Here is a 14437-nt window from a genome sequence, read left to right as displayed (position 1 = left end):
GACTCCAGGGTGGGTCCAGATTGGGTTGTGCCAGAGTCAGTGTATAGGGCTGGTTCAGTAGGGCACAGAAGGACTAGCACATATTGCCAGTGGTATACAGGGCTGGGCTGACCTTGCATGATGCCTGCAGCACAGGGCCCAGCATCATGTATGCTGCATCTGGTACTCTGGCAGACAGTGCTGTGCATTGGCTCCAGCTTAGCCTCATTTGGTCCAGCCGTGAAGCCAGCCCTCTGGAGCTGTTCCACCAGGGTGCAGCCTGTAGCTTGTGCTCCATTTGCCCCCTTCCTCCCCAGACCACATGCTTAAGAGTGGTCAAGCATTGGAACAGGCTCTCGAGAAAAACTGTGGACTCTCCACCCCTGAAAATGTTCAAGAGCAGGTAGGACAGGCAGTTGGCTAGAATGGTTTAGTTAGGAATGATCCTGATTTTGAGGTCCCTTCAAGCCCTACTTTCAGCAGCATTTGTTGTAAAGCCCCGAGGGCACGCAGCCAAGCAGCCTAGGTTTCACAGAAAGGGGTCTGCATGGGCTGAGCGAGCAAGGCAGAAATACCTGTTGGTTCAGTGTCTCCTGGGGCTTTGTTCCTCACCATATAAAAGCTAATGATGACTTTGTTCATTTATGCATGTAGGTTAGACACAAAATGTATCAAACACCCTTCTAGGTTATTTTTTCTCTCCAGGTATGGCTTTAAATTCTTTTTTGTGTATCGTATAAATCATAGTCCATCAAGGTAACTATTGAAAAGTCTTCCTTAAATCTACTGTAGCTATTAGTCACTATACTACTTGACAAGGACAACTGGATTGGACTTGCTTTTGAATAATTGCAAGCACTTCCTATCCCATAGTTCTCCAGCTCCCGTCCTTAAGGACAAGGAGCTGCACACTGACTGGGGAAATGTGGCCAGGTCTCTACAACTTTGTTCTAACACTTCTCTCAGTTTGTTCATTGTGAAATACAGCTAAAATTCAGCTGGAAAGTAAAACTGTTGCTTTTGGTCTGGCTGTTGAAACAGAAATAAAGAACGGAACTGACCTAGAATTTAGTACAAGGAAGGAAGAGAGATAATGTGTCCATGAACATATGTGCTTTTTTTAAACCAGTACTAAAATACATAAAAGTGCAAGTCCAAGGTCGTGAATAAGTTGGTCAGAGGTGAATGAGGAGTAAAGGCAGCTAGTGTTATCGTGTATCTTTTCCTGGCTGGTTAGCTTAGCAGGTCACTCATCTGTCTGGGCTGGTTGAAGTGAGGACTGGGAAACTTCCATTTCTGTATTTTTATCAGCACCACAGAGACTCCAAGGAGTGCTGTATCTTTGTTTTAGCTATCTTGTTTGTTTATGCAAAGGTGGTCATCTGTCAGGAAACTGTAAATCATCCAGCTTTTGGCAGGCAAGTCATGCTTTTTGAAAGTCAACAAAGATTTGACATGCATTAGAAAAAAGAGAAAATGCTCTGCTTTGGGGAGGGGTGTTTTTACTCAAAATAAACCCTGACAGCGAGTCTAAGCAAGTTCATAATGTGCTTCAGACCTCATTGCTGTTAATGTATTTTTCAGGGAACTTGGATGATGAATGGCACAAACCAACCATGTGTTGTGCTCATACATTAGGCTCTCGTCCTTGCATGCTATGATATTGTATTTACTGTTCGCTTGCCATTTGACCTCTCACAGTCCTAGAGTGTTCTCAAGCATTCATTTTTCGCTAAGTTTTTTATATTTTGCTAAGTACCATATCAGGTTACTTTCAAGACAAGGAGAAATGCTGTTCTTTGGAGAGTACTAATGCTACCTTACTAAATGAGGGAGGCAACTTAGTGACAGATATGTGGAAAAGGCTCGATGCCTTTTCATCTGAGTCTTCACAGACAAGGTTGGCTCCCTGAGTACTGCATCTGGCAGCAGTTTGGGGAGGAGGTGAGCAGCCAACGTGTGAAAAACAGGGTGGGGACTATTTAGAAAAACTGGATGTGTATGAATCCATGGGGCCAGACAGGATGCACCCAAAGGTGCTGAGGGAGTTGGCTGATGTGATCACAGAGCCATTGGCTATTATCTTTAAAGACTCATGGTGATTGATAGAGGTCCTGGGTGATTGGAAAAGAACAAACGTAGTGTCCATCTTTAAGAAAGAGAAGAAGGAGGATTCAGGGAACTCTGGACTGATCAGCCTCTCATCTCAGTCCCTGGAAAAATCGTGGAGGAGGCCCTCAAGGAATCTATTTCTAAGCACTTGGAGGAGAAGGTGATTGGGAAAAGTCAGCATGGATTCACCAAGGGCAAGTCATGCCTGACCAACCTGATTGCCTTCTGTGATGAGATGACTGGCTCTGTGAATGTAGGGAGAACAGTAGACATAATATACCTTGCCTTTAGCAAGGCTTTTGATACAGTCTCCAACAAAATTCACATAAGCAAGCTAAGGAAGTATGAGGTCTGGATGAATGTCAGGTGAATAGAAAACTGGCTGGATCATCAGGCTCAAAGTGTAGTAGTCAATGGCTCAATTTCTAGTTGGTACCCAGTATCAAGTGAAATGTTCTAGGGGTTGATCCTGGGGCTGGGGAGAACTCCAGCCACAGCAAACCTGCAGGTTTTGTCCCAACTATTTTAGGAGAGTTTATGCAGCTTTTCTGTAGGAAATCAAATTTCTGCAACTCCTCCACTGTGGGAATCTCCCTCTTGCTTGTCAGCGTCCAAAAATGTCCACTGTCAATGTAAAAAAGACGTTACTTTTTATTTTGAACCAGAATTACTCCTCATGGACAGAAATGTGTTGTAATGTCAACTGCTAAATCTTAAACATGATTTTAATAAGAAGCACAGACCATTTTGATTAGGTAATAAGACTCTCTTCTCTTCCTTACAAGAACACGTTTGTGAATGATTTGTTTACGCTCTCCTTTGGCAGGAAGTTAAAATCCCTTGTCCTCTTTTCTTATGGCACAATCCCACTTTTTTCATCTCTTGGTATACCCTGCATCTTTATCATGTCTTTTTTCACGCAGCACCTGGCATTTAGTCATTTCCATCAAGGACCCTTTATGCCTTTACACTTTTTTTTTTTGGGGGGGGGGGGGGGCATAGGCTTCCTGCATCTTGCACATTAAGCTGTAGTGTTCTTCATTCACCATTTATGTTCCTTACTGTGAGTTAGTGTGGCCTAAGTAACTAGTGATTTTGAGCACACAAAATCACAGTTGATTTGGGACTTGGATTCCAGAAAGTGTTACCAGTGCTTTCTCAGGATCAGGCTTCTGAATGTTGTAAACTGAGTCCCAAAATATTGAAACAAAATCACTAATCTCTTTTGGAAAATCCAGGTCTCTATCTTATAGGATTCATTCTGTAAAGTCTCCTGCCATGGAAAAAACAGCCAGCCAGATTTCTGGAGAAACTATTCTCTTTCTTGCAGTGTTTAAAGTGAAGTATATAAAACCACATCAACATTTTCAACTGGAAATGAAAACCAGTGGGATGCTTAGCAAAATCCCTTCCCTTCTGGCTTTTGGGTTTCTTTCTGTTTGTAATAAATTTAGATGGTACCTTTAACTGAAAACATGTGTTTTCACCCCCTCCCCCACCCCCTCGTGTAGCAAGTTTTTTAAAACCCCACATTTGATAACTTTGAAGACAGTAATGTTAGTATAAATGTTACTTTTGCATAACTATTATAATATCGCTAAACAAAATTTGAATAAGTGAGGACACAAACCAGAAAGCTCAATAGTAGCTTAAAAGTTGCAATATTTAATAACTGTCTGAACAAATGCAGTGTAAGAACTATCTCCAGACATTATTCAGCAGATTACCAACATGTGATCATAAACTGCTGGCAGAAAACTTGCTAAAATTGAATTGGTCAAAATATTAACTCTAATTATCTCAGTACTTGTTTACATTTTCCATGTTTTGTGAGTTTTCTTACCCATACAGTTAGCTATACAGACTCTCTGCTTTCTCTCTGACCCATCTTCTCCTCTATTAATCTGATGCATCTTCCAAAAGCAGCAGAGATTTTAATTTGTTCATTGCTTGCAAGAACCTTCATAGGCCAAAATTGAATTATATCTCTACAAGTGATAGCATGTTAAGATGTGCTTTTGCATCAGTGAAATGCTGCTTCTGGATACACTGCATTATACAGTTTGGAAAGCAGTTAGGATTTGGAGAGGCAGGGGTCCTTAATGGAGTGTGTGTATGTGTGTTTCTGTGTCTGTTTTTACCTAAATAAAACAAAACTTCTGTATTTGAGCATTTTTATTGTAATTGACACAATACATATATGCAAACATTCTGTCTGTAAATGTTAGATGTTACTACTTTAGCCAATTTGCCACTATGCAAGTATTTATAATTCTTACAAATATTGTCAAAATGTAGTTATATACTTCAACACACCTACTCTTTGACTTTGATCTGATTTTCCTCTTTCACTATTGCATTTGTTTTGGTGCTGGTATGTTGTACTGGGTATATTTAGAGATGCTGGGTTTCACTTTCCCCAATGATTTTTTTCCAGAGCTCAGAGACAAATTTCTTTTTCTGGACAGAAATATTTATAAGTGACCAATGCTTAGTCTTAGTATATGTCTCCTTTCTCATTTAACATAAATCTATATGGCCTTCCAGCAACAAATGATTTTAATGCTTTTTATTTTCATAAATGCTCCCAGTGTGTGGTAGGTGCCAGATGGAGTGTTCAGGATATTTTTGTATATGCACAGAATAGTTTAAAGTCTAAGCAATACCACTCCAAGTTCACACCACAGCAGTCAGGAGTGCTTCTCTGGAGGGACCATTTTAGGGGATAAGGTAGTTGTTCTGCTTGACTTAGAGCTCCTCTGTCCTTGCTAAATAGCTCCAAGCAAGGAAGGACCTCATTGTTTTGTGAGACTTCTTAGCGTGTTACAAGAATCGTGGCTTCTGTCCTTAGTTTCTACTGGGATTTTCATAAAGTTTGCAAAGTAATGCCCTAAATTACTCTCTCTTTTTTTCTTTTTTTTGGTCTTACGGGCACACTTTTTTAGCAAGAGCTTGGTGCTGTTTTGATTGGGCTTTTAGACCACAATCATTGTAACTTGTTTGTCTTTCCATACATGCAGACTTACCTGCCAGTGGTTGCTGTTCAATAGCATCCTTAGAACCTTAATGTGCACAATTATCTAAAGCGAGCTGTTCAGATTACTCATCAGCTTGCTATGCAGAGCGTTATTCCAGTAGGACCACTTTCAGAACACTCCATCTATCTCCTGAGAGTCATTTTTTTAGGCAAAATGTGCATGCTGAACATAAACACTTCCAATTTTTCAAAAGCTCTGTCCCTCTGTTCTGCATCACATCTCCTTATATGTCATGTGGCATATCTTCAAGAGCAGATGCCTGCCTTTTCACGGGATACTTTCTGTAAATCCTGAAATGCCAGAGATTTCAAAGATGAAACTGCAGCTACTATGTCATGTGAGGAAGTTGGAGGCAACACAACTACTCTGTAATTAAGCCATTAGTAATTACTGCTCTTGACTGGGTCATGCCATGAAGTGGCCTCAACAACTCCCTGCTGTGTTACCAAGTGCCATGCTTGTGGTGAAAAGGAAACCCCAAAATTAAAGACTATATTTATAGCACAGCTGGGCAACTATCCAGTAACTTGTTGAGAGAGGATGCACAGAACGCATGCATTATATTAAAATTTAGGGCTTGTTGAACTTAGTTGGATTTTTCTGTCTTCAATGAGACCCTGATTTATCCATTCATTTAGAAATTGGGGGGCAGTTGCACATCTATGTTAGATATTCAGGATCGCTTAGTAAGAAATCATCCTGAGCAGAATACCACATATACTCTCATACCTTTTCCCAAAAGTTAACCTTCGAATATTATGGTGTGTATCTTAAGTAGGGAAGCTTATTTTTCTCCCCAGAATAGATGTAATAGATTTCATAGACATTAGGGCTGGAAAGGACCTCGCGAGATCATCGGGTCCAGCCCCTTGCCCAAAGGGCAAGGAGTCATCTGGGGTTGGATGACTCTAGCAAGATAATCATCCAGATGCTTCTTGAACGTGACCAGAGTAGGTGCTTTCACCACTTCTGGGGGGAGTCTATTCCAGACCCTGGAGACTCGAACGGTAAAGAAGTTTTTCCTTATGTCCAGTCTAAAACAGTTTTCCAACAGTTTGTGACCATTATACCTTGTATTCCCTTGGGGTGCCCTGGTGAACAGACATTCTCCCAGATCCTGATGCATACCACTGATATACTTATAGGCTGCCACCAAGTCCCCCTGAGCCTACACTTCTCCAAGCTGAAGAGTCCCATGCCTCTCAGCCTGTCCTCATAAGGCCTGCTCTCTTGACTCTGATCATGTGTGTGGCTCTCCTCTGGACTCCTCCTGGAAGCGTAGAGATGCTGTAAGAGAGCTGCTGCTGCTTTCCCTTCTCTTCCCTGCAGCAGCCACATGTGGGAAAGGCAGTGATGTGATTACACCACCCTCTTTGATTCCTGATTCACCCTGAGCTTAAAACCAGTTTTAATGGCCTTAATGTTTCAATAACTAAGCTATCCTTTCTTCAGCCATTTTGCTGTCTTTTAGCTACTTCTGGTCTCTCTTCTCCTATTTCACAGCCCTGTAGATCATTTTTAGGGTTTTTTGTTGTTTTTTGTTTTAAATCCTAGATCTACCCACGGAGTCCAGTATTCAGCTACAGTTTCAGCTTTTGGCTGAGCAACCAAGAGCTGCTGACAGTTCAGTTCAGAAACCATTACAACTGTAGCTTTTGCCTGAGCAGAAAAAGGAGGGTTTGTGAGCTGGAGATTAGCCTCTGCCCTTGCTCTGTGCAGTAACAACTCTTTTAAAAAGTATTTTCCTTCATTCTGCCTTCCAAAAAACAAAGTGAGTGTTTTACTTGGGACCGTGTGAGATGCAAAAACATATGGTATGAATGTGGCAGGTTTTTTATTACTGCACATTCACTTTGAGAACTGTATACTTGGGAAATGTTTAGAGGCACGTAAAGACATCTAGAATGGGGATGGGGGGGTAGTACTGGTCTTTACCAGTAGTTAGTGTACAAATTAAATAGAAAGGAAATATTAATAAAACCAAGTGACTTGCAGATGCTCTCTTTTAGTTTTCACCTGGCTGCTACGAAAGGACATGCAGAATGCCTCCGGATTATGGTGACACATGGTGTGGATGTGACGGCACAGGATGGTGCAGGTATGTCACTGTAAAGTTAAACCTATGTTATGCCATACATAGGACAAGATAAGTTTTCAAAATACAAAGTTGGAAGTCAGTCAACAATGTGGCACAAGCAATTATAAAACTGCACTTGGATATATAGTTACCTGTTTTGTGCAAATAAAGTGACAGCATGGACAAGTTGTTTCATAAGTGTTCAGCTATTCATTTGCATTCATCTTTTCCCTGGAGGGTAAACTTAATTACGCTAATTGCTCATGCAGATGCAAGCAGAGTTTTTGCAGGCAAAATTCATTCCTCCAAATTTGAAATCTCCACCCTCAGTCTTATAGATTTAAACATGCTATTGGACTTGAGATTACAAAATAATCACCTGGATCTCTAACATAAAAACGTAATTTTTTATTTTTCTGTAGGATTTTGCAGTGTTTAAATCAAGGCCTCATTTATCACTTTCTATGTTTATCAGGCCTACTAATCCCTCAGATGTACTGGAAGTGCGTCAGGACATTTCTTGAGCATTATGACTTGAGCTAATTGGGCAAAGTGGAGCAGAGAGCTCTCTCCTCCACTGGTTCAGTCTTCAAAAGTGTAGTGTGGTAGTCTTTAATGTACAAGTGGGGCAAGGGAAGAGGACAGAACCTAGTAGATTTTTTTTAATGGATCATGCCCTTTCATCCAAGTTGTATTTACAGAATCAGTGCCTTGTACTTCCTCTAGGCAGACCAGTTACCTGAACAGCCTGCCAGTGCTCTGTCCTGTAAAAATAATCGACTTTAAACATTGGGTGTACTAGGTCCATCTCTTGCTCCAGATGCCAAATAAGGGTCTGGCTTTCTTGTACCTGACAGAATAATCCACATATAAGGAAGTGTCTGATTCTGGCAGGAGAATTCAAATTTTACACATGGATGCACCTCTGAGAGTAATTTACTTTGAATCTCGGGCACTTCATAGAAATCTAACAAATGTTGTCACCTCATCACATTTCAGGATTTGCACATTGTTCTAAATGGCAAAGTGGCCTAGGCTTATCTGAGAGCATCACGCTGATGCTTGTTTCAATTTGAATGGACTTCCCTCTTGAAGTCATGGGTTTCTTTGTACAGTGCCTTGGAGCACATCCTCAGTGGCTTCTGAGTGTCTTTCTTAATGAGTACTGACTTGACTCCTTTCTCTTCACTTTTTTCCTGACTTCCCATTTTTTTCTGGGGCTCTTTGAATAAAAAGAGATGAGATACTGCAATCTCTGGTCATGCTTCCATATACGCTTATGCTCTTGTCTACCAGTGCAATGTGAACACTCTCAAATTAATGAGATTTGTAGGAATGTAGTCCCCAAAGCAAGTGTAGGTTATAGGCCTTTGTCACGGCGGGGTCCTCGCGGAGGGCCGTGATCTCCTTGAGGCCCTCTCACCGCGCTACTCCGGCCCGAGGGCACCCTCCATTCTCGCCCGCCACGTCTTGATGTAATATGTAATAGGGAGGCTGCCTTGTTTCCTCGGGCCTGTCAGCTCCTGGACCCCTCGTGGGTCTCCCCGTACAATGGGCGCTACCCAAGCGCCCTAGCCTTATGGGCTATGCGTGGCTCCTACCTCCCCTGATACCACTCCCCAAGCCTCGCAGATGTAATAGACATTGTCCGGTCTGTCTCTCTAGTGCCCAGCCTCCTGCTGGGCCTCCCCTGATGGTATGGTCCCACTCAGGGACTCCCTAGCGGGCCCCGGTCCTATGGGCCAACCGCACGGGCACCCTTTCTGACCCTGGCTCTCCGCGCTGCTACTCCTTGTCTTCTCGGGGCAACCGCAGCGCCCTGCCTTGGTCTGAGGGGTATTACCGCACTAGCCTGCGGCCGGGCTCGCTATGCCCGTCTCGGGCTCCTCGGTATGGCGCTCCCCCTCTCTGGGGTTCGCTGTGCCCACACTGGGCTACTCAATAACGTACAATGGTGCTCCCTCTCTGGGGTTCGCTGTGCCCACACTGGGCTACTCAATAATACCGCCCCTTTCCTGGGGCCGGGGTCTATGTTCCCCCACACGCAATCCGGGGTCTAGGTCCCCGTCCGCAACCTACGGGTTGCGCCCGCGACCCACTGGCCGCGCTCCTCGCTGCCGGTTGCTCACACACTGGCGTGCGAGCTGCGCCTTCCCTGGCGCTATGAAAATAATGCGCCCTCTCGGCGCTAGGGCACCCCACACTCTCTGGGGTCCCTGTGATTGAGGATACTGCGCCCTCCTCGGGCACTGGGGCCCCCCACACTCCTGTGGGGCCCCTGTATGAGGCCTCCTCCAACCCCTACAGCCTCACCCAAACCTCCGGGTGTAATATACAGAGCCAAACATAAACTAGAGCCTCCTGGCTATAACACAAACCTAAAGCCCCCTGGCTAAACCATAGTGCCCATCCTCTCAGGGCTATCACAAGCTGTACTTGCGAGTCATGCTCCTTTCCATATCTCAGCTGAGGGAGCTCCTACCTCTCCGGCTGCTGGCAGAGAACTGCCAGCCTGGCCTCAGCACTGAGCTTTATAAGGGCCCGGCCCTGCCCCCTACAGGCAGCTGGCTCTGCTTGGTTGCTCCGGCAACCCGCAGCTGCGCTCATTACCTGAGCAAGCCTCAGCTGGGCTCGTTATGTCAGGCCAGGGCGCGCTCACTCGCTCCCTGGCAGTTCCTCCTTTCTAGGAGCAGGGGTACCGAGGTGCCCTGCGACAGCCTTACTTGCCCAATTCACAGGAAAAATCAGTATTTTAGAATAGGATAGCTATCCTGCCTGGAGCTCAAGATGTAGCAGCTCTGCTTCTTCTGTTTGAGGGATACTGTTTGTGGGATAGTTCAAGGCCCAAGATGGTGGCCATCACAGAAGCACTTGATGGACATCGCTACAGCAGTTGTGTCAAAATCAAAGGGAAGAGAAACAAGGTGATGACAACATTGCTTTTTAGAGAAACAAAGCTTAAATGCACAATTTCTTTTTTTCAGCAAGAAAATATGATCCAAACACAAACTCTTGCTTAGGGCGAGACTGACTTCTGCCAGGGTAGATTTTTGTATGATGTTTGCAAGAGCCATAAATTGGGATAATTTTTTAGTACTCAAACTAAAGAGTAGTATAACAATTGCAGAGTAATTGTAGAGTAGGAAGTAACTGTTGTTCATTTATTGTGAAGCTTTCTATCTTTTTCCTAATCCCTGCTGTGATGTTGTTGATTTAGAAGCAAATGGAGCAATTCATAATCTCACCTTTCTGGAAGGGGCAAGGTTGGGCTTTTCATAATTGAGTACTTAATTTTTTTTCATTACTTAAACTTAGGCCACAGCGCTTTACATCTAGCAGCAAAGAACAGCCACCTTGACTGCATCAAGAGGCTTCTTCAGGTAAAGTTAAATAAGAACTCAGTGTTCTCTGCATATTTTTTCTCTTGCTCTTCCTTGTCCAGTAATTCACACCAGTATCCTGTATTCTTGGAGCAGAATCCTATTTAGTTTTGTGTCAAAATGGCACATTTCCAGCCATATAATTAGCATTTTTGGTGCTTAAGCACAGCTTACAATTGTATTCCCTGTGCAGTGTGGGATGTGTAAACTTATGTGGTAGGATATGGACAGGCTGGACAGTATGTGACTCCGTGTACATATGCACTGGTTCTACCTGGCAAAAGCCCGTAACAAGTGCGTATTATGTCTGGGGTGTGGTGGAGGCATTAGCCTCAATAGTTGCATGTTTAGGGTACTTGCCCAGAGGGGGGGACCTTGGTTCTAGACACCCATCATCTGCAGGGGTTTGAATCTCTGACTTTCCAGCCCAGCGCACTAACCATTAGACCACTATCCAGTCCTTTCTCTGGTGTTCCTCTTGAAGCTGCTCCCCTGGGGCAGCCAAGGGAGGGAGATATTTGGGACCAGGAGAAAGAGAACAAGCTAGATTGTGTATGTGTGGCTCAGTGAAATGGCTGTCAACCTAGAAGGGTGTAGGCTGTGTGTTCTAGTATGTCCCTTGCTCCCAGTGGGGCAGAGACTTCTCCACTGCTGTCTGTCCGTTTTATCCAAAGCCTGTTGAAGCTGAGCCAAAGCATCTTGCATTTAAGAGAGCACTGGAGAGGGGCTGGATAATGCTTGATGTGTGGCTTGGCAGCTAGAGCCTGTACTGGAAGATCAGGCTGTAAACAGACATTGCCTTTGTGCCATCATAAACATTTTTATGGCAGCACAAAGCCCAAGCAAACAGATGTCCATGCCCCAAGTTGAATCACAAATGCCCAAAATTGTGTCTGCAACAATAGGCGGTAAAAATGTTATGCCACTCTTTAGCAGTGCACATCTGTTTCTTTATGGCAGGAGAGTGTGGGCAGCCCAGAGCTTCCCATACTCTCTAGCTGTCCTGGACAGGCACACACGGAGCTTCAGGGGCCCTGAAAGGAAATTGCTGGGGCATGCAGCACTTGTCTCTGGGAGCACTTGCCAGGATTCCCCTGTTTGCAGAGATGCATCTTGAGTTGGGGTTTGATACACGTACCCAGGGAACCCTCTGCTGGGGGATTTCTGTGGTGGCCTCTACAAACAGGGGATCCTGTGGTTCCCCCATTTGCAGTTGTCCTGCAGGATCAGGCCCCGATGTTGCAGGAATGTTAGGGACCTGACACTGTGTCACGCAGTGAAGCAGATCAGCTGTGCCAGGACACATCTCAGCACAACTCATCTTGCTCCAAGCACAAAATCTGCTTACAGCCTCAGAGTAAGCATCTCAGAGTAAAGGGGCCTAGAAGTTGGGGCTTCCACTTCCTGAGAGGCAATGTCAGAGGTTAGGGCTAAAACATGGGCGCTTCCTCCTCTTCCCCACATTTGGGATTTCTGTAGCTATTGTTTGGGTGCATACAGTGAAACCAGATTCTACCCTTGGTGTTCATATTCTGTCTCATTATAGTCAGGTAAGGCGTTTGGCTTTTCAATCTTTCTTCCTTGTTCTCCAGCTTCTCCCTAAGTGGGTGAGAGAGACCAGCATTATATCTTCCCGATTTAGGAAATTGCTTTTTTGCTTCACCCCTCCTCCCCTCCTCGCTCACTGAGGTGGCAGCCTGCAGCATGGATTTCTGACAGGTCACCAGACTTATCTAATTTTCCACGCTCCCTTTGAGGTTGAATGCCTTGGAATAGCACAGTAAGGAGAAGGGGTTTTTTTAGGAGGATGTTGAAAGTAGCAAGTAGGAATGGGAATTGTGAACACAAGAATTAAAGAGTGGGCCTACTTGCCCAGCAAGGGCAGTGAGAGAGATGACTGATTTGTAGTTATGGTTATGAGACTCTGTCAGAGGCAGGAACAGGGGATTTGGGTGCTGTGAAATGAGCTGACGGGTGGGCGTTTGCATGAGTAGAGACATTAAGGGGGAAGCCAGATAAGTTAGCAAAGATAGCTACCAACTGAGTTGGCAGAGTAGAGAGTGAGAGGCTGAGTATGGGGGAAGGTGATGGCAATACAAGGCTCTGTGGGTACTCAGGGATGGGGCAAGTTGGCAGTGCTGAAGGAGGTAAAATAAGGTTGAAGCAATTGGGCATAAATGTTAATGATTTCTAAAACAGTCTCAGTCATAGACACAACTGGTACTGGTCATGGTGTACACAGTGGTTTGATTAATTGAACAACTGAACAGGGTGCATACATAGACAAGTACCAACTAGCTGTCCATTAACTTATCAGCTACAACAGCTTACTACTTGGTTGATATTTTACTTGTTTTTTTATAAAATTATTTAGAAATCAGCACATTGTTAAAAATATAAAATAATGGTAACATTCTTCAGTTAGTTTGTGCTCCACAGATCATGTTCCTACTTCTCTACAGATTTGTTTTACATGATGCAAGCTGTTTGAAATCTGAGGAATGCGTAAGCTCATCTTTGAAGTCAAATTCAAGGAGATGTATATGAAACATTAAAGTTTAACCTTCCTGTACAGAAGTTAGTAATGTGTATAGACCCACATAAACTTCTGCAAGGCTGTTGCTTATAGTAGGGTTAAAAGACTGAAGCCACATTTTTGCTTTTCAAAAGCTTTTTTAAAAGCAAAAATGTTTTAAGTTCTCAAAATGATATCAAAGTCTCCTACATCGAAATGTTTCTTGATAAGGGATCATGGCCATCCTACATAATTAAAAACAATAAATCTTAGGAAAGTCAAGATTTTAAAATCAGTCCATAATGGCTAGCATTTTAAAAATCCCTGTAAAGTAAATTCTGATTAGATGTATTATCTTCCTAGGTGCTTCAGGTGTTATAATAGTTGATTAAGCACACATTTTCTTTTACAAGACTAGAAGCAATTAGAATTTGAAGATCAGAACTGTAGTATAAAAGATCTGGCTTGGCTTTTTTATAAAAAAAGGGAGGGTTTTTTGTGGGTGTTCTCCCTCCAAGGCATCTGGATACAGACTTTCTGAATTCACTGCTATCTTTGTTCACATCTTCTCTCAAGAGTATTTCCTGACTTCCATACAGTGCCTTTCAGCAGGGAGTCAGGGTTTATTAGGTGGAAAACCATCCCTTTTTAATGATTTGATACTCATACATTTCTGTGGACCAGGATTGATGTGGTAGCTCATAAAGCTGGTTCTTCCATAATGTCAGCTGAGCTCTTCTGCGCTTTGCAGCAAACATGCTTCACTTTGATTTCTCTTTAAGCACCTTTTTCTTTCTGCAGTCTAAATGCCCAGCAGATAGCACCGACAACTCTGGCAAAACAGCTTTACATTATGCAGGTAACTTTTCTGTTGACTGTTATCTGCTCTCTTGCACTGTGACGTTCATTTAGTCCCCTTTGCTCTTGGAGTTTGACAAGTGCTGTTTACATACAGCACTCATGGCTCCTGTTTCTGAGGACTGGAAGAAGAGTGGGTGCAACAGGATGGAGTAACTCTACTTTTGTTCCCACATAGAACAGTGTTTATTCTACTTTTTCAATGTTTTCTTGTTGTAACATTTCAGTATCTCTGAATTGTTCCTGCTTTTTTTTTAATTACAGTAAATTTTGTACTTCAGTAGAATAGAGTATTGACTTTTTGCAGCTTGAATAAGCAAATTATACTTGTCTTCATGATCAGTAGCTGTGCTTTGGCTGTGCTTCAGGACAAGAGAATCAAGTATAGTACATTACAAAATTTATGTGCAGAGATTAGAAGCTTCAGTGTATTAAGAGTCAAGTGGCTCAGACATTTGCACCAAGTGACTAATTTCTT

The 14437-nt window shown here is 43.4% G+C and overlaps 1 protein-coding gene across 3 annotated transcripts in view; it reads left to right on the top strand.

The window, feature by feature from the left end:
* The window catches only part of RAI14 (retinoic acid induced 14), a 129388-nt gene that overhangs the window by 97701 nt on the left and 17250 nt on the right, over window positions 1–14437 (top strand). For all 3 annotated transcript variants that reach the window (XM_014593986.3, XM_059725233.1, XM_006266105.4), the window contains 3 exons: window positions 7139–7227; window positions 10522–10586; window positions 13903–13960. In XM_014593986.3, coding sequence (XP_014449472.2) covers window positions 7139–7227; window positions 10522–10586; window positions 13903–13960 — 212 coding nt within the window. The remainder of the gene's footprint in view (window positions 1–7138; window positions 7228–10521; window positions 10587–13902; window positions 13961–14437) is intronic.

Source organism: Alligator mississippiensis, chromosome 3 (genome assembly GCF_030867095.1).
Source record: "Alligator mississippiensis isolate rAllMis1 chromosome 3, rAllMis1, whole genome shotgun sequence".
NCBI classification, from domain to species: Eukaryota; Metazoa; Chordata; order Crocodylia; family Alligatoridae; genus Alligator; species Alligator mississippiensis.
This window is presented reverse-complemented; position numbering and strand designations above follow the sequence as displayed.